Genomic DNA, 19,565 nt, shown 5'->3' on the forward strand with positions numbered 1-19,565 from the left:
TGCTACATCATTCTCTCTCTCTCTCACACACACACATACACACACATATATATATACCAATATACTTACAACGCAAATAAATAGGAGTACAAAGACATGGCTCTTTAACATATATTATCAATAAATATAATTATATTAAACAAGTTGAAATAGCCTGAGAAGATATATTTAAACAAAGCAATATGGTAAAACAACAATTGCCTTAACTAATTATTATAAAGTGCCTCTAGAATGAGGAAATTATTAAAACCCAAGAATGCTCCATTAACATAAAATATGCAGCAGCTGTTCTCTTAGACAAGATAATATTTGCTGTTGAAAAGGAACAAATACAAAAAAGAAGAAAACTTCCTGTGCAATCACCTAGAATATGAACTCATCATTCTGAGCATGCCTTTCTAGAATTAATGACTGATTTGGACCTCAGATTTTGAGACCTCAAGTTCCTTTGAGTTCTGTTCATTTTGGAAAACCCTCCACCTTTAAATGCTCTCCAAATGAATTTTAAACAGTCCTAAGGGGTGGGAGGTGTTGCTGCTGCTGTTTGCTACAACATAGTGTAGACATTCCAGTGCAAAACAAAGAACATTCTGCAACTGGAACAGCTCCCTGAGGATGTTAAATTTTCCTGTTTATCAAAAGACCATGTTTTCTACTTTTAAAGAGTTTGGGCAAATAAATCAGGAGAAATTGACCAGAAAAAATATTTAAACCTATGAAAGAGGTATAATAAAAACAATGACGGGACTATTTACATGTGAAACAAAAATGACCAGATAAGGAGAGTGTTTTGTTAATAACGAAGGAAAAGTATCAAAAGTCCTTTTGGAGTGAAAGGCACTGCTCTTCCCCAGCTGGCCACTACTCAGCATTTGCACACACTTTCCACCAAGTTCTCACTCCCTTAATTCTTCTTCCTTTGGAAAATGTTCTTGTTTGCAAGCCACATCCACTAGCAGATGTAGATCTAGGAGGAATGGAAAGGGCAATTCAGTATCTGCTTTGGAGGGCACTGGAAATGCATACTACATCTTAAGAGGCAGAAATGAGTGCTCAGGCCTTCCCTTGCCAGTTACTTTCCACATGAAACTCACCCACCAATACCTGCCTTTATCCTTGGGAGGTTCAAGCCCCGTGTCAGTAAATTAAAAATGGTTTCAGAGCACTGGCAGCAGTAACAGAAGCCTACACTCTAACCAGCTCAGCTATCCAGCCAGCCCACTCAGAAGTAACTTAGAGCAGGGCTTTCAGGGTGGCTGCCCGTTCTGTGGAACAGCACACAAGAGGTACGCAGGGTCTGTACATTCTAGAAGCACTTCAAGATATTTTTGTTTCTGAATGAAAAGGTCTCAGTCTTAGGTGTCCAGTTTGTATTATTTAAAAATCTTTATTTAGTTGTTTTGTGTGGTTTAAATTTGTTTAGCAGTATTTATGGCATATTTGTTAACTGCCTTGAAACACTTGCAAAAGGTGATTCATAAATTAAACAACAACTTCTGTAGGAACAGAGTCCCAGAGAATGATGGAGCTCTTCCTTTTCGCCAAACTCTTGTCTAGTGCAGTGCACACCTTTCAGGGTTTGCTCTGCAAAGGATCAGGATTTCATAACACAAGAGTGTAATGTAACATGTAGTTCTGCCCTACTCATCTACAATGTGATTCATGTTAAAAATGTATTACTGACAGGGCAAACAGAGATTTAACTATGTCCCTTAATCACTGTCCAGAGATCAGCAGCAGGTCAGCAGATCCTACACCCCCTCCCCTACCTGCTCGCCTCTCATGTTTAATGTCTTCCTCAGTCACTCTGATCACTGTTAAAGGTTACACTAGAACGAAGGTTAATCAGGATGCATTGTCTAACCAGGATTATTAACCAACTTCACACCTTGATTATGAATAAACTCTTGTTAGCACTAACCATATTTAACACTGAGCCCTTGCTGGGGTGTGATACATTTTGCCCACCCCATTCCTAGGGATCTATGCTCTTTCTTCCACCACCACCTCATTCTATCCCCTATGTACCGGCCCCAAAATGGTAAATTCTGTCCTTGCAGGAGAATCACTACAGCCATCATTGTGAAATTAGGCAGGCTCCATTCCCTCAGAAGGGGTGACCATACCTGCAAATTGCATTCTACTATGGCAGAAAATGAAAATTTAGACTTTCCCTTTGTTTTAAAAAATCAAAGTTTAAAGGTGGTTTGCACAAAACCCCTGGATGATTTGCTATGCCTGCAAATTTTATTCGGTTCTATGAAAACAGGGGGAAAGGTATAGCCATTTTTAGAGGTGACGTTATAGTGAATGTGGAGAACACAACACCCTCATTTTTAACAAATCTAATTCAGTCCTGAGGGACACAAAGCAACAGTCAAATCTTATAGCTAGTACACATTCCTAGCATTCAGTATAAATACTGCTTTGAGTTTATGGGTACCAGATCCCATTAATCCCTATATCCATCAAGTGTTTAAATCTAATCAAGCCAAGCTAGCTTCCTGTGAGGTGATGGCCTGGGTGATGAGCTATTAAACAGGCTTAAGGGGGCTTCGGGGCTTCGGGGGAGACACAAATGTTTGGGGGCCCCTCCCTCAACAGATAAATCCAGAATTTAGAGTTTAGGAGGGGTGTGACCTACAAGAAAAGCAGCAAGCTAGAAAGAGAGTCAAAAGCAATGTTTGATGTCTGTTTGAATCCAAGCCTGTGGCTATGGGAGAAACAAAAACCTCTTGGGGTGCTAATACTGTTAACCCTTCCATTGTGGGCTCTGGTTGTATATACAGTATGTGTAAATAAACCATATATCATAAAGACACTTCAGTCTCTGCTGTGCCTCATTCCCAAAAGAAAGCACGACCCCTGGGTAAGCACCTGGAAACCCAGGAATTTCACACAGCTCAGAGATTGGGGTGTCACAAAACAATACATTTGTTTCAACAAATCCTTAAAACCTGCCATTCTTACCAGGGGATTTGCCCTTCTGTGAACTGCTCCTTCTTTCTCTGCATTTGGTTTGGATGGATGAAACTGAATCTTTGGCACATTTGCTGAGAGGACCCACCTCCGAAAGGAGGAATCCTATCTGCTCTGAAGACACAACTGTCTCTGATGGATTTGTCTGACACTTGATACTGGGATCCTCCTTTAAAAAACGCACAAAAAAATCCCCATGAAGTGTTAACATAAATGTCCTTTTAACAGTCCCTTGAAGATTACACCATATTATTTATTTGAAACATGTATCTCCTGCCCTTACTTTAAGGAGACCAAGAAAGTGACTAGGGTTTTCTCTACACCCTATCTTATATGTACTCAGAATTTTGTGAGTGAGATTGGACTAAGAGAAAAGGATTGTCTCAAGGTCAACCAGTGAGAGCTTTCTGGATGAGTGGGGAATTGAACTTAAGTCTCCCCAGTCTTAGCCCACTTAACCACTGTACCACACTAGCTTTCTGCATTACGTCTCTCGGCAAAACCTATACAGTGATCTAAATCAGGCATCCCCAAACTGCGGCCCTCCAGATGTTTTGGCCTACAACTCCCATGATCCCTAGCTAACAGGACCAGTGGTTTGGGATGATGGGAATTGTAGTCCAAACATCTGGAGGGCCAAAGTTTGGGGGTGCCTGATCTAAATAGTCAATGTGACATGCAATATGGAATGTTTATGTTTATAACTTTGGAAAATGAACAATGCTGTAGATATAAGTTATATTGGTAGTAATAAACTGAGGTCCAGCTCCAAGGGCCTTCTGGCGGTTCCCGCGCTACGAGAAGCCAAGTTACAGGGAACCAGGCAGAGGGCCTTCTCGGTAGTGGCGCCCACCCTGTGGAATGCCCTCCCACCAGAGGTCAAAGAGAACAACAATTACCAGACCTTTAGAAGGCATCTCAAGGCAGCCCTGTTTAGGGAAGCTTTTAATGTTTGATGGAATTTTGTATTTTAGTGTTTTGTTGGAAGCCGCCCAGAGTGGCTGGGGGAACCCGGCCAGATGGGTGGGGTATAAATAATAAATTATTATTATTATTATTATTATTATTATTATTATTATTATTATTATTAATATTGGTTTGTCACATAAAAATATTCAGGCTAGGTTATCACTGCAGAATGTGGTACACCTTTGCACTGCATTACACCATACCTGCGGCTGACTGAAGGGAAGTTCCTCCTGTACAAACACCATGGAAGACTGTGTTGAAGATTGGTTCAGCTGTTCTTTCAGCTTTGCTGGTGTTGGCTGTGTGGCTGCAGGCTGCTGCACTATTTGTGCTGCAGTATTCTCCACTGGTTCAGTGGTGTGGATAGTATAAATAAACTCAGGAGACTGTGGCAAGGAACATGCTATAGCTTGCTCTGATTCCACCACAAAGGATGTAATATCTGAGCCCACAGGTGTCAGAGGTTCTAGGTGGCTAGCTTGGCCTGAAGAAGGTGCATCACTGTTCCCTGGATTAACTAGCAACTGCTGGCCTCGGTTTGGCTGTGAAGTTGGACACTGGCTCTCCACTGGTTCCACCTTCACCATTTCCAACTTGGGGGATGAATGCATCTCATCTACAATCTGGAAGACAGCCTCCAAGTTTACTTCTGTCTTCTTGTTTTCATCAGAGGTGTTGCAGGACCAGTTAGAAGGCAGAAATTCAACAGGGTATGAAGATTGCATTGGTGGGTTCTGGCAAGGTAAAAGCAACAAATATATTTATTCCATTTATCTACTGTATTTGTTTTTGGCATATACATTATGCTCTTTCAACAATGTCAACTGGACCCTTCACAAACAATGTTAAATGCCACCAAATCACATACAAACATGCATTAAAACCACGTTAACATTATCATTCTGGTTTGGCTTAATACTTCAAACACTTCCATTTGACCAACCAAATGAACAATAAGCCTTGTCTAATAAGGTGTAATTTGTAAGTATGGAGAAGACAAGGGGCATGAAGCATTATTAATGCATTTTGGGTTAGGAACATATGAACATGGAAAGCTTCTAATACTATGTCAGATACCCTGGTGCATTCTAGATGATGATGATGATTTACAAAGATTTAGCTAGAGAAGCTGGGGATTGAACCTGATAACTTTTTTTTTTTTTTTTTTTTTAACATAATTTTTATTGGTTTTTACAAATTACAAAAGATGGTACATACATAAACACCTTTTCCACCTTCTTCCCACCCCCCTCCATGGGTCCTCCCCTGCCACAGAAGTATCCCACGCAGGTGATCAGTCAGAAGTGGTCCATTTTATGATTGGGTTTCTGTCCTCCTCCCCCTCCCCTGCCCCCCAAGCCCCCCCCTGCCACCAGGGAGCTCCAGTGAACCAGGGCAGTACGCAGGAGTTCATCCATCCAACCATCTATTGTCATACCAAAAAAAAAAAGAAAATACAAAAAGAGAAAAAGAGAAAAAAGAGAAGAGGAAAAAAAAAGACAAAAAGGAAAAAAGACAAAAAAAAAAAATTCATCATAATTGTTAAATTCATAATTGTTAAACCATATTTTGTGGGCTTCCCCACCCTCCCACCCTTCCCCGGTTTTCCTCCCTTATTTATCATCTTCAACAGTTTCATAGTTCATATTTTATAACATACACCTTTATATCTTATACCACTTTTAAACTATTATCATTTTCGCCTATTATCCAATCACTGAGAAATCAAACTCCCATTTTTTCTTCCCGTGCCTAGTTTTTACCCCTCTATAGGCCTCCATATTTTCACCTTTTTCCAGAATCAATTCACTTTTTAAACCTATAACTATTCCCAAACTAACCTTACTCCCCCCGAGTACCTGCTCCACCCCTCCAATCCAGCAAGTTCCATAGTCAGCAGTCCAGTTATAGTCCTATTAACCCATCCTTACAATCACCACTTCACTTTCCCTTCACCCCACCCCCTGTTTGCAGTCTTTTGCCATCCAGGCCTCCATATCAGACCCCTGAGCTTCTTCTCTTCTCTGCTTAATTTTTCCTTCTTCCCTGTGGTCATTCTGGAGTTCCAGTAAATCCAGTCGTGCCCCCCTCGAAGGGGAGGCACTCCATCCAACTTTTTGTAGAGTAAAATCATCATTTTTTTCGTGATGGGCTTCATTTTGTGTTAAATCATCACAGTCGTCATCATTGTCATTCTCACATTCATCTTCTTCAGTTTCAAAAGCTTCATCTTCTAGGAAATCATATTCTGTCATCACAATCTGGAATTGTTGCTGTAACACTAGCCGTTGTGTCTCCTCTTGACATAGTTCTATTCTTGTTTCCCACATTAAGGTCAAAACAGTCCGCTGAAACTCAGGCGGGTACCTTTTTGTTGACATAGTTCAGTCCTGTCAAGGTCAAAACTTGTCACATGGGGTGGAATATGATCGCAGTCTATTTTCTCGACTCCATTTTAACAAGCTGGCTGCATTCTTAAAAATAAAGTTCGAACTCACATTTCAAAAGCATATAAACCAAAAAAAAAAATCCCAAAAAGTCCAGAGATAAATATAGAAATAAAATTTAACTATAAATCCTGGTCAGCTCACTGGGTTTTCTGGGCTGCCGGCTCCCGAGAAAAAGAAAGGTCTTTCTTAGTCAATCACAACAGTCTCTCTCCCCTTTTACCCTGCATTTAGGGGAGATTCTCTTTGATGCCTTTGAGGAATCCTTTTAAGTTAAAATCTTCTGTTTACGGCTTCGGGTTTCTGTTTACTGTCTCTTATGTTACCGTGGGGGGGGGTGGCTTCCTCTTTTCCCCTCTCTCCCAGGTCCAAATTGTTGCCTTAATTTACATTCCAAAGAATCCAAATTACTCACAGTCTATTCATTTGCTGAATGTTCTTTGAAGAATTGGCCACCTCCACTTCCCAGACTCGCAGCTTCGCACTCTCAGAGCAGCAATGTCAGCCTGTCCGCCGCGGTTCACCTCCTCGCTCTCGGGGGCTTAAACAAAGCCGATCCGGGGAGGAGAGAGCCCGCTTTTGGCGCCGCCAGGCAAAATCTGTCCCCAAAAAGCACGATTTGGGGCTTTTAAGGAGGTTTCGTTTCGCTGGAACGATTCCCTCCACCTCTGAAGCGCCGAGGTCCGCTCCGCTGTGCGGACCCCCGTCTGAGCAAGATGGCGTGGTCAACCGGAAGCCCTGAACCTGATAACTTTTCAATGAAGTGTTCTACCACTGAGCTGCTGCATTTTTGATGTTCATTAAAAACAAAAATGTTTTATTTCGATACCATTAACACATCAGATGGAAAGGATTGTTTTCTGCGCTGAAGAAAATGATTTTAAAAGGAAAAGTAATTTTGATTCTCTTTGAAACTTAGTTATTTATGAGTACTTGTTTATATCAATCCATTTGGCTCCAAAACAATGTAAAGAGTTCACACCCTATTCTTTCATTTACGAATTATTTAAGCAGAGACTGGATGGACGTCTGTCAAGGATGCTGTAGTTGTCTCTTCCATTGCAGATCTTACATTGACTTGATAACCTACTACTGTCCCTTCCAGCTCTATGATTATATGAATTGTTTTCTTTCCATTTATTTTTCAATTTTGCAAAACAACGCTTCTTATGCATTGATATGTACTGTAGCCGAAGTAGCGAACTAGAATGAAACTCTCTTGATACATGGGCTATGATACAAAAACATGTTCAATTTGTTCTGCATGACCAAAGAAGCTTTGGTTTTGTGTTTCTCAATCTGCAGCTCCTCTCTGGCATATAGCAATCCACTTTTGAAACAGAGGAGAGCTTCAAAAACAGTTTGCGATGTGCACATCAAAAGAGTCTGCTCTTCAAAGTCAAATATTGCATTAGGTATGCCTAAAGTGGCTCATTAGATCATGGCCAATGTACTTGCTTATTTGACTCACCTGAAAATAACTGCAGTGTGTATAGGTTGAGGCAGTAGGACTAGCACAGCCACTTAAGGGATCCATGTGGGTAGGTGGAGAGCAACACTGTAATACAGCTGGAAAAGGGAAGAAAAGGTAAAATAATAATAATAAACTTTCCCAACCATTAAGAAACCTCTCTGGATTGTATTTTTAAATACATACTATAGTTCTACTAGCTCCAAACTAGCACAAAAATGCAATATTCTATCTGCACATAATGGAGAAGGAAGAGCCTGGTTTCAGAGAGGTATTAAAGAGGAGGAATGCATGGCTTGGCAAAGACGTACATAGAAAGCAAAAACACAGGGTTTCAAAAATAGCAGGGTACTCTTGCCAGAAGAGAGAATAGCTTTGCGGATGTTTGTTACTATTTTCGTTTTTAAAATCCCATGCTCTACTTTAAAGTATATGGTCCTGCTGAACAATGTCTAGATTTTTACATATGAATAAATGTCTATCTTATTTTGTTTCCAGTTTTTTTCCTTAATTTAGAAGACATTCACACCATAAAGGTAAAGGGACCCCTGACCATTAGGTCCAGTCGTGACCGACTCTGGGGTTGCGCGCTCATCTCGCATTATTGGCCGAGGGAGCCGGCGTATAGCTTCCAGGTCATGTGGCCAGCCTGACAAAGCCACTTCTGGCAAACCAGAGCAGCACATGGAAACGCCGTTTACCTTCCCGCTGTAGCGGTTCCTATTTATCTACTTGCACTTTGACGTGCTTTCGAACTGCTAGGTTGGCAGGAGCTGGGACCAAGCAACGGGAGCTCACCCCGTCACAGGGATTCGAACCGCCGACCTTCTGATCAGCAAGCCCTAGGCTCAGTGGTTTAACCACAGCGCCACCTGGGTCCATACATGAACATAAATGATAAAACTTATTTAGAACTTCAGTCAGTGGGATGAGTATGGATTTGTACTGCTTTTCGCAGTGATCTTACAAAGCATACTTTAAAAGATATATAACAATCATGCAACCGTATTCCACTTTTTTGTAAACCACTTTGATGTTTCTTTGGTTTTACATGAATTTTGTTAAATAAATAAATTCCACGCTGCGCTCATGTATTATTTTTTTAGTTGCTTTTTCACTAGTGTCCTCAAGGTGGCTAACAGCACTTGTGAACATAAGTTGGTTGCCAAATTGCAGCAACTGCCCTGTGGGAAGGGGCCTCTGATGCCTGCTCCTGCTCCAGTGAGGCTGGTGTGGTTCTTGGGTCACCTCCAAACTGTTAGTTTTCTGAAGGGATTCAAGCACATAGCAGGAAATTTAGGTTTGCACAAGTAAAGTGGATTAAAGGGCTCTGTTTCCCCAGTGAGAGAAATCCACTTTAAAAAAAAATAAAGCTGACTTTTTGCAGTTGGAAAAGTGATGGGAAAATGTGTGGGATGAACACAGGTTTAACAGGCAACACCTCACAAGCAGATCAAAATGAATTTTCAATGTTGTATAGCCTCTCTGCAAAATCAGAACTCATGATCAATGAAGACTTGATATAGTCTAGCCTCCATGTAAGCTTTGTACTGTACAAGCAAATGTGGAAGAGCTCTGTTGTATTTTATAAGTGTGGTACCAGCTCAAGGGGGAATTACATTTTTCTACTACTCTAACTAGGACCAGAAAAATCCTCAAGATATATCAGGATCCATACTCGCCCAACAAATGAGTGGCAATTGCAAACTTATTGTGTTGTAAACAAAAGCTCTAAAATTTAAAGAACTGCATGTCTCATCCAAACTAAAATGAAATCAGGTCACTGCTGGCATGGCAGACTATAAAGTTCACTGCTGGCATGGCAGACTATAAAGAAGAGGCAAGTAATTAATTTAGGCTAGAGGTGCCTGCGGCAGGTAAAACCTCATGTAGATAGTCCAAGCACCATGCTCTGAATATTGGCAAAAAAGACCCCATGGGGGTTACTTCTCTATATGACCCAGGAAAACAGCTTCCAAGCCCAAGATGATTAACCAGACTCAGGGCTGGTTTGCACAACATTTCTACAATAAATTGTGTCCCAATAGGTCAGATCTATCTGTCCCAACCTGGCTCCATTAATGGTTGGGACAGATAAAACCTAAAAACCCACTCTTACCGAGGAAGCCACAAGAAGAGACGGCTGTGTACCTGCTGCTCTTCTTGGGACTCCTCCAAACAAGCCTGCAGGAGAAGGATGTGTAAGCCAGATTGTTCTGCATGTATGCTTCCAATTAGCAGATGAATCTCTTCCCAGTGCAGCATCCTTTTTTTGTTCCCACAAGAGCTGATCTGTGCATACAAACTTTCCCCCCATTATTGAATGAATGAATTAAACAATGGGGGGCAAAGATGGGAAGTATTGCAACATAATTTTCAGGTGAACAAAGGAAGAGCCATAAGCCAAGCCTGTTCCTTAGTGGGCATACACTTGTTTAGAGTATCTAATTTTTCCTGTCCTTCTGTTGTGATATTTTTGTTAAGTTCATACTTTTGTCTCTCTGCCCATATGTAACATATTATATTGTATATGCACAGCGTCATTCACATAATGTCCACTGTATTTCAGAGGCCACTTCGCTTTATATATTCCTTCTTCTGAATCTGGTTGTGTGTCATTATGGTAAGTTCTGAATACATCCAGTAACATTGATCAGTTGAAGTTTGTCTCCCTGCTGGGAAAGTAGCACCAATACAGCGTTCCCAACCCACACACCAGAAAACAATTGCAGCAGATATGAAAAATGGTGATAGATTCCTCTGCCCACTATAAGCAATTAAACCACACCTTTTGAAAAGATGGAAAAGGAGCACTATGAACCATTTTTCGAAAAGCCTCCAGGAAAATAAGAAGATTGGTAACAATGTTGTGTGGATGGACTGCAAAAAAATAGAAAATGAGGAATGGTGATTCCACACTAAATGCCCTACAACAGTGTCACAAGTTTCCTTCCAAAATATGTAACGAGGAGAGTGGATGGGACTATGAAATAAAAAATAATCCACAATGACCTGTGCCTTTTAACTAACGCCAGTCCAATACTAAATAACCAGACCAGTTTAATACAGAGAAAGCATACTTAACGCTCCTGTAATCAGTGTTCAATTGCAGTGATATAAGTCTTGTATAAAGGGCCAAGCACTGTTCAAACGGGACATATCTTTTGAAAAAAATTCAAGCATTTGTTTAGGGTTTGTTTTGGATTTACTTTATTTTCATTTCCTTCTTTCCACTATATATAATATAGATTCATCCAGGACAGACATTAGGCCTGTGGAATTTACTTTGATGAGAAATCCACCAAATTAATGTCCTGCAACTGGCTAAAGGTACAAAATTGTGAAGGAAGCCAGATTCAAAATAGTGGCCCATGGGGCAGAGTAAATGGTCTACCCTATAATCCATGAGCCCTACACTTGAATACCCTACGTAAATATCATTCTATATCTGAATTACTACAGATCAGAGTTTCTAACAGCCTTTTTCTCCCCCCCCTTTTTTTTTAGGTGAGGGGGGCAGCGGTCTGTTATTGCTACTGTTAACACTACGTATTGTTAAACAACTGGGAGTCAGAAATTCTTCCCAATCTATTCTGAATAATCCCTTTATCTATCACCTGCTTTCTGCCCACCCTGCATTAAAGCACACTTGTATGTTGTTGTTTTCTGAAATACCTAGATCATGTTACCTGTTGGGTAGTAAGCTTGGGAGTATGGTGCTGAAGCTGCGTAACTGGTATACTTCTGGGATGATGCAGCAATCGTCTGTGGTCCTTGCTGAATGTGCACTGAGGTAGCGCTGGGCTGCAGAGTGTAAGTTACCTCAGTTGGAAACCTCTGGAGCACAGGAAATGGAACTCCTTTGTCAGAAAAAGTTGATGTTTCCACCTGCCCTGGGAGCATCCCAAGGGAGTTCTGCCATGTTCTTGGAGGAAGAGGAGTCCGTTCTGAACCTTTGAGTGGGAAGGTATTTTGGTTGTGAGATGATGGTGACAGGTATGAGTATGGAGATAAATTATCTCGCCGAAAAGACCGGTGAAACTGTCCTAAAGTCAGTGGTGCTGCATAGGGAGAGGGAAAGAAAGTATTCACTGAATTAATGAAAAGCATAAAACAGTAGCTACCTCAATATTAGCTATAATTAAAATATTACAGAGAGCAAGACTTTTTTTTATTTCAGCAAGAATTTTAAGTTATTTCTGATTTAAATGTCTTCATGATTTTTATCTCTATTGTATTTGCTGAGTTTGGGGAAAGTGTGCACAAAAATGCATATATTACTGAAAATAACATACAAAAAACATATTCTGCACCTGGGAAACTGCTTGCAAAAAATAGTCAAAACTGCATGCAGAAATGTGCTTATTATGAGAAATTCACATTAACAGCTGACACATTTTCTTGAGGATTATAAAAAAAAATTGCTGCAGAAATGTGAACTGGATTTAAGATTGGAAAAATGAGGAACCAGAGAAACTGAAATTGACGTATTTGTCCATCCATATGTACAGCCCTGATCCAGGATTTAACTGTGAGCCCTTCCAATTTTCGCATCAAACTATGCCCAGGATCTCACTACAAAGTTTAAACTTTAGAGCCTGAATTTAGAGCCTGAATTTCCAGTTCAGAATCAGAAGATGCCATTTAGATGGCAGGCAGGACCATGATGGCAATAGCCTGACTTTACTGCTACATCAGTGTTGCAAACTCTTTTGAATTATATGTGCAAATTGAAACTGGACACAGTTTTCCTTTATATATTAAGGTATTTGAATCCTGCAGCCCAAAAAGATCTCAGGGAAGTTTATAACAAATATACAAACTATTGTTATTAAATTTTAAAATAAAGAAATAAAAACACAATAAAATCTAAAAGCAACAGAAGAGCAAATAAAAAACTAACCAAAAATTCACTTATCTGAAGAAGTGTGCATGCACACGAAAGCTCATACCTATGACAAACTTAGTTGGTCTCTAAGGTGCTACTGGAAGTATTTTTTTATTTTGTTTTAACCAAAAATTAATATTCACAATTAAAATAACTAAGAAAGAGCTTTAACTAATGCTTAAACAGCATCAGTGTGGAAAGCCAGGAGAGCGTCTCTAGCATGCATACCTTGGAAATGGGACATCATCTTCCCTTTTTCTGGTTGCCACTTGCTGCTATTATTATTATTATTATTATTATTATTATTATTATTATTATTATTATTATTATATTTACAGGGAAGGACTTCCAAGGATGATCTCGGTGTATGGCCAGATCTGTGTGAAAATAGGTGCTCTTTCAGGAATTCTAGTCTCAAACCCTGAAGGGCTCTAAAGGTAAGCACCAGTATGCAGAGCTGGGTCCAGAAACAGACCAGGCCATTCAGGGTACGTATGTCCCTGAATACCAACTGCTGGCTGCCAGGGAATCACAAATCAATAAAGTGCTGTTGCACTCATCTTCTGCTTGTGGGCTTCTTAAAGGCATTTGGTAGGCCACTGTGAGAACAGGATGCTGGACTAGATAGACCTTCAGTCTCGTGAGGCAGAGCCCTCTCCCAGTTAGCAGACTCACAGCTGTTTGGTTTTTTAAAACTAACCAGAGTTTCCAAACTTATTTCAAAGGGAACAAAGTACATTATAGTAGTCTAAACCATAGGTAAATTACTGTCAGCTGATACTGCAGAGCTGGCCATGGTGACATATACCTTACTTATATCATGTCTAGATTATTTGAGCTGCCTTTGAGAAGTGCATGGAAACTACCATAAGTCTGTGGCCAGGTTGTTAACCGGGGTGGGTGCAAGGGGATTGCATCTGTTAGGAGGGCATAAATCAGGGGCCCGCAAACTTTTTCAGCAGGGGGCCGGTCCACTGTCCCTCAGACCTTGTGGGGGGCCGGACTATTTGGGGAGGGGGAGGGGAAATGAACAAATTCCTATGCCTCACAAATAACCCAGAGATGCATTTTAAATAAAAGCACATATTCTACTCATGTAAAAACACCAGGCAGGCCCCACAAATAACCCAGAGATGCATTTTAAATAAAAGGACACATTCTACTCATGAGAAACACACTGATTCCCGGACTGTCCACGGGCCGGATTGAGAAGGCAATTGGGCTGGATATGGCCCCTGGGCCTTAGTTTCCCTACCAATGGCATAAATCCTTTACTGAAACAATTGCATTGGCCTCCAATTTATTTCTGGACCCAAATCAATGTGCTGGTGATGACAATTAAAGCTGTTCATGATTTAGGACCAGGATTTCTGAACAACTGCCTTCTCATGTAAAAACCTTCCTGCTTACAGAAGCCTCGTATTCACCCGAAAGTTCCCAGCTTGCTTAGCTGTGACCAGGGAGAGGATCTTTTTAGTGGCTGCGCTCACACCCTGGAACTACCTCTGAAAGGCTAGTTTTTCCTGCTTTATAATGGCCTTCTACTGGTGGATAAAACCCTCTTCAGGAAAGTTTTTTGACCATGAGAAGTTGTCCTTGTATTTTTATTTTTATATAATTCCTATAGGATCTCTAGTTAAAATATTTTTAATGTCAATCTGTTGCTTTTTAACTTGCTGCTTCAGCATTTCCAGTTACAACAGTTAACATTGCTTTAATTCATTGTTTTTCACCTCCCTGAACTAAACTGAGGATAAGTGGAGTATTAATGTTTTAAATAAATTTGTTTAAAATGAAAATAACAAGGGCCATAGCGCAGTGGTATGCAAAAGGTCCCAGGTTCAATACACATCATCTCCAGAAGGGGCTGGGAGAGACTCCTTGCCTGAAACCCTGGAGAGACCCTGCCAGTCAGCGCAGACAATACTGTGCTGCATAGACCAGTTTCCTGTTTGTCACATTCTATTGTATTTGTGGGCTTTTCTTGTATGGATGTGACATTTGTGTAGGAATTGTGTATTGTGTGAAGAGTCCCGGTCTATAAGATGTATATCTCAGGCAAATGCACTGCTCTTCTAAAGGGTGGGCCTTTATCTCCCTGCAGAGGTTAGCAGTTTATGCATTTCCTCCTCAGGCTGAGCTGGGGGGGGGGGGAGAGGAGGATAGATATCAATAAAAATGTATATTATGTTAAAAATGGAGGGAAGACAATCTCCAACTGAATGTTTTGCCTCCTGTTTCCTTTCCTTTCGTCTCATTAACCTAGTAGGACTATCAGCTACACATCCTCTTTGGGTTTGGGGCTCGGGCTTGAAATACTGTGTAGTCCAGGCATCCCCAAACTTCAGCCCTCCAGATGTTTTGGACTAAAATTCCCATCATCCCTGACCACTGGTCCTCTTAGGTAGAGATCATGGGAGTTGTAGGCCAAAACATCTGGAGGGCCGCAGTTTGGGGATGCCTGGTGTAGTCATTTGTGCACCCTACTGGGTATGCAAAAGAGGAGAGGCTTGTGAATGTTGCTTAGTTGTAGCAGCTATAAAAATAAATATAATTATTCCTTGTGCTGAGGAAAGTAGTAGAGGAAGAGTGAGACAATGGCTAGGATAAGAAATGGTCCAATTTGTTTAGCAAGACCTGATTTGCTCATGGGGCATTGTAGGAGTCAATTCTTCTTTTTAGAGGTGCTCTACCTTCTCTTGTGGGGGGGGGACCCCGCATGATACAAGGTACAAACTGCACTGCTAATTGCAGTATATAGCAGCAACTAATGTATAAAATGAGCTGGTGCACACTTGCCCTAAAGGTAGGGAGCAGATAATGTATTTGTGGGCATATCTATGCAGCAAAATTCAGTCCACTTAACCACCTGTTTCTCCTCAATTTTTTAAAATAAATTATAGCCCTGACTAGGATCTCAGGTTCTTTATTTTCCATGGTCTTTTGAGGAAAGCAAACTTGAAATTTACAGAATATGGATTATGTAATAGGACAGTATCACGAAGGGGGAGTTATTCTGCACTGATTTGCAATAGAAGAGAATTCTGCCCCACATCTCTATCACGAGTGCAACAGTAACGTAGATGGAGTTTGTGGTGGGAGGAGTCTTCTCAGCTAAGGCATTGCAGAGCTGAAACACGTGGAGTGGGAGAGGGAAGGAAATAGAGCACCTGTTACCACCACAAAACTTCTGGAGTATGACTTTGTGAAAATCCTGTGATCTTGTTTTCTGAGGTTGCTTGTTTAAAATTAGTTAATATAAATTAGATGCTTGTGGAGGTATCTGAACTTTCCTATGGTACTCAGAAGCTGGATAGCTTAAGATGGTAACAGAATCATAGCTGCCAAGTTTTCCCTTTTCTCGCGAGGAAGCCTATTCAGCATAAGGGAAAATCCCTGTAAAAAAGGGATAACTTGGCAGCTATGAACAGAATGGATTTTCCTCCTGCCCTTTCAGTCAGTACATACAGATGCAGTGGGAGATTCAAACAAGCATTTTTGTGATTTTAGATCGGGAGGATGAGGTTTAATCTGGAGCAAAATGCTGTTTCAGAGAATGTTAGAACTGAAGTGAATGGCATGATTACTTGGAAAGAGGTTAGATGGATTTCAACAGGGTCTATTTTCATACCCTAGGAAATTGGGGAGAGGTATGTGTATGAATGGAACCATGTCCACAGGTGGTACCAAGGTGCTTTCAACTTGTGGGAGGTGTTCATAGGGGGCTTAAATCTGAATGCTAGAACTAAACTCTGGTGCGCGCCTGTCATATGCATTCCACATCAGCACTGAGTAACTGCAACCAGATTCACAGAGTTATGTGGGACTAGAAGTTTCCATGTAAAAATGAGTGGATTTTGTTGTAAGGGGCCATGAACATACAGTCCAATTCTGTATTTTGAGTGGCAGCAGCTTTCAAAGGGCTGCTAAGAACCAGGGGGTCACTGTGTGTTGTTTCTGCAGCAGACCAAGTTTTGTGGCATCTTAAAGACTAGTACATTTATTATGACATGAACTTCTGTGGACTTCCATCCTGTATGACCATATACATGTGTAATCTACACATAGAGCTGTCAACTGTGGAGAACACTTGGTGATTCTGTTGAAGCAGAATGTTTATGCCTTTTTCAATTTTAAGCCTCATCTTTCGCTAATTCATATTTGGAAATAAGGCACATGCCAACTACATATACTAAAAATTTCTTAGTTCCATCTAAGCCTTTTCTATTTACCTGACCTATATATTACTGGTGACAGATAAAAATTTATTTTACGCTGTTATTTTATATTGGTGAATTTTAAAACATGCATTGAATGCTTTTTATTCTTTTGCACAGGACACTGGGATTTTAATTACTGAAGCAGTCTGTAAGCAATTTAAATGTCTACTCAGAAGTAAGCTCTACTGAATCCCACAGAGCTCACTCCTAGGTAAGTAGAGCTAGGATTGCTGCCTAAACCAGGCATCCCCAAACTGCGGCCCTCCAGATGTTTTGGCCTACAACTCTCATGATCCCTAGCTAACAAGACCAGTGGCCGGGGAAGATGGGAATTGTAGTCCAAAACATCTGGAGGACCGAAGATTGGGAATGCCTGGCCTAAACAGATCCATAAAAAGGGTGCCACAAAGCTTTTTGCTGCCCTTGTTCAATAAACTAAATGCTTTTTGTGGGTGGTTGGGGATGTGAGGTTGAACCCTGGAGGCTCTCTCGACGGCCCCTCTTCCCCTTGGCAGGCTGTGGTTATTCTGCACGTGCTCAAGAGCCTTCTGGTCTTGCAGGAGCTGCTGCTGCTGCGTCGCGCCGTCTCTCTCACCGGGCTTGTTGTCGCTGCTCTTGGCTGCCGCCCCGGCGGCGGAGGCTGCTGCTGCTGCTGCCACGGCGGCGGCGGCCTGCCCCGCGGGGCTGTTGTGTTGCTGGTGGTGCTGGTGCTGCTGCGCCAGGAGGGCATCCCCGCCGTGCAGGGAAGTGCTGAGGAGGCGCTGGAAGCGGTTGGGCGGGCGGCTGGTGACCTCCAGCCCGGCGGCCAGCTTGGCTTTGTTGGCGCTGGTCAGGCGCTTGAGGTGCACCAGCAGGTCGGGTCGGTCGCGGCGGAAGTGCGGGCTGTGGAAATGGTGCAAAGGGCCGCCGGGGGCCGAGGACGACGACGAAGCCGGGGAAGAGGAGGAGGCCGAGGAGGCCGAAGAAGACGAGGCCGACCCTCCTCCGCCTCCCCCTCCGGGCGGGCCCAGCACCACTTTTCGGAAGCCGTACAGGTTGAGCTGGCGGATGAAGCTGGTGAAGTTGGTGGTCTTGAAGAGCTCCGGGGACGCGGGCGGCCCTGAGGGGACGCCCGACGACGAGGCCGAAGCGCCGCCTCCATCGCCGCCTGGGCCGCCTCCCCCAACGGCCGCCGCCGCCGCGCCTCCCCCGGCTCCTCCTCCTCCCCCGGCGCCCAGGAGCTCCGCCTCGAACAAGGGCTGGTCGATGAGGAGCCCTTCGCCGCGGGCGTCCCAGCGGATGGAGCGGAAGCGCGGGCTGTTCACCAGTCGCCACAGCTTAGCCGGGAAGTTGTTGGGGTTGATAGGCGCCGCCGATAGCAGCGGGTCCTCCATTGCGCTTCTGAGGAGGGAAAAACGGGCGGCGAGGCCTCGCGCGCACCTCAGAGCGAGACACCCCTCCTTCTTTCCCCTTTCCTTTCACTCGTTTCCTGCCCCCATGGCCCCCGCCTCAGGACGGCCCAACGGACGGCGCGAGGGACCGGCGGCTTTTTTTTTTCCCTCCCCCAACGGCCGCCGCCGTCAATCACCCGCGGGGCCGCCGTCGAGGCAGAGGCGGGCGGGCGAGGCACGCGCCGAGGCCGCTCTCGTTCTCTCCCGCCAAAACCGCACAACCGACCCCCCACAACAACGGCGATTAGGCAAACCCATAAAAATATAGTGTCGAATTGTTATAGGAATTTTAAAGTCTTAGCTATGTGCATAGCTGCCAAGTTTTCCCTTTTCTCGCGAGGAAGCCTATTCAGCATAAGGAAATTTCCCTTTAAAAAAGGGAGAACTTGGCAGCTATGGCTATGTGTTAACTGTTCATAAATGTACAAGGCAAACACGTACATAAATATATAAACCACATGTCTGAAACAGTACAGGAAGACATTCCTGAAACCATTTTGACTCCTAAGCTGACCCAAGTGTTTCTCTGCAAGGAGGGAGGAGCTGAAAGAAACCTTCCCATTTTCTCAGGAATTCAGTAATTACCATCTCAAAGGAATGACCAGACTACCAGGAAAGACAATCAGATCAGGCATTATTAGATAACCTGGCAGACAGGAAAAACAACAAAATTCAAATTTCTGCTGTAGACCAGTACGATATATTGGGTAGTATTGGGCTACACCCCTTATATGATGTATGTATGAGGTTTGGGGGGGGGGGTGCCTTGGACTCCAGGGTGGGCAATTTAAAATGTCTATATAAGGGCACGCACACCTTTGTTCTGGGTCCTCTCTCCTGCATGTGAGGGGAGCACCCTGTTACAACAGCTTTAATAAAGACCAGGCTTACTAGCTGCTTTGCTTCTCAATATTCTCTGGTTGGCCTCTGTTATTTTCTCCTACCAATGGAGAACATACAAAGGAGACTATAAGGGCTCTTGTATAGCCCATAAAGGAGTAAGGGCAGATTTTGTTTACGACAATAGGCACAACAACGACAACAATAATTTGACAAGTAAATAGTCACGATAACGTATTGCACATGCGGCATGTGCCTTGTGTGTTGCCAGGCTATCTTTGGGATAGGCGACTCGCAAAAAGTTCCCCTTGCAGTCTTCTG

At 42.7% G+C, this 19,565-nt stretch overlaps 1 protein-coding gene across 2 annotated transcripts; it reads right to left on the minus strand.

The window, feature by feature from the left end:
• Positions 1–110: 110 nt before the first annotated feature.
• HSF5 (heat shock transcription factor 5) lies at positions 111–18,484 on the minus strand. Of its 2 annotated transcripts, none has more exons than XM_088657999.1 (6): positions 17,570–18,484; positions 11,556–11,927; positions 7,867–7,964; positions 4,152–4,682; positions 2,971–3,148; positions 111–967 (listed from the first exon to the last, which is right to left on the minus strand). In XM_088657999.1, exons 1-6 carry the CDS (start codon positions 18,345–18,347, stop codon positions 897–899), a joined length of 2,028 nt encoding a protein of 675 aa, XP_088514125.1. In that variant the 5' UTR covers positions 18,348–18,484; the 3' UTR covers positions 111–896. The 2 variants fall into 2 exon arrangements, with proteins under 2 accessions (XP_088514125.1, XP_088514126.1); XM_088658000.1 differs by having other exon boundaries at positions 17,492–18,484.
• Positions 18,485–19,565: the final 1,081 nt, after the last annotated feature.

The sequence above is a fragment of the Zootoca vivipara genome, chromosome 14 (assembly GCF_965207765.1).
Source record: "Zootoca vivipara chromosome 14, rZooViv2.hap1.1, whole genome shotgun sequence".
In the NCBI taxonomy this organism is placed as follows: domain Eukaryota; kingdom Metazoa; phylum Chordata; class Lepidosauria; order Squamata; family Lacertidae; genus Zootoca; species Zootoca vivipara.

Coding starts and splice junctions, on each gene's coding strand:
- HSF5 (XM_088658000.1), bottom strand. CDS start 18,347: ATGGAGGACCCGCTGCTATCGGCGGCGCCTATCAACCCCAACAACTTC. Junction 11,928..17,491: donor GCACGTGCAGAATAACCACA/GCCTGCCAAGGG, acceptor CTCCCTATGCAG/CACCACTGACTTTAGGACAG. Junction 4,683..7,866: donor CACACTGCAGTTATTTTCAG/GTGAGTCAAATA, acceptor TTACCTTGCCAG/AACCCACCAATGCAATCTTC.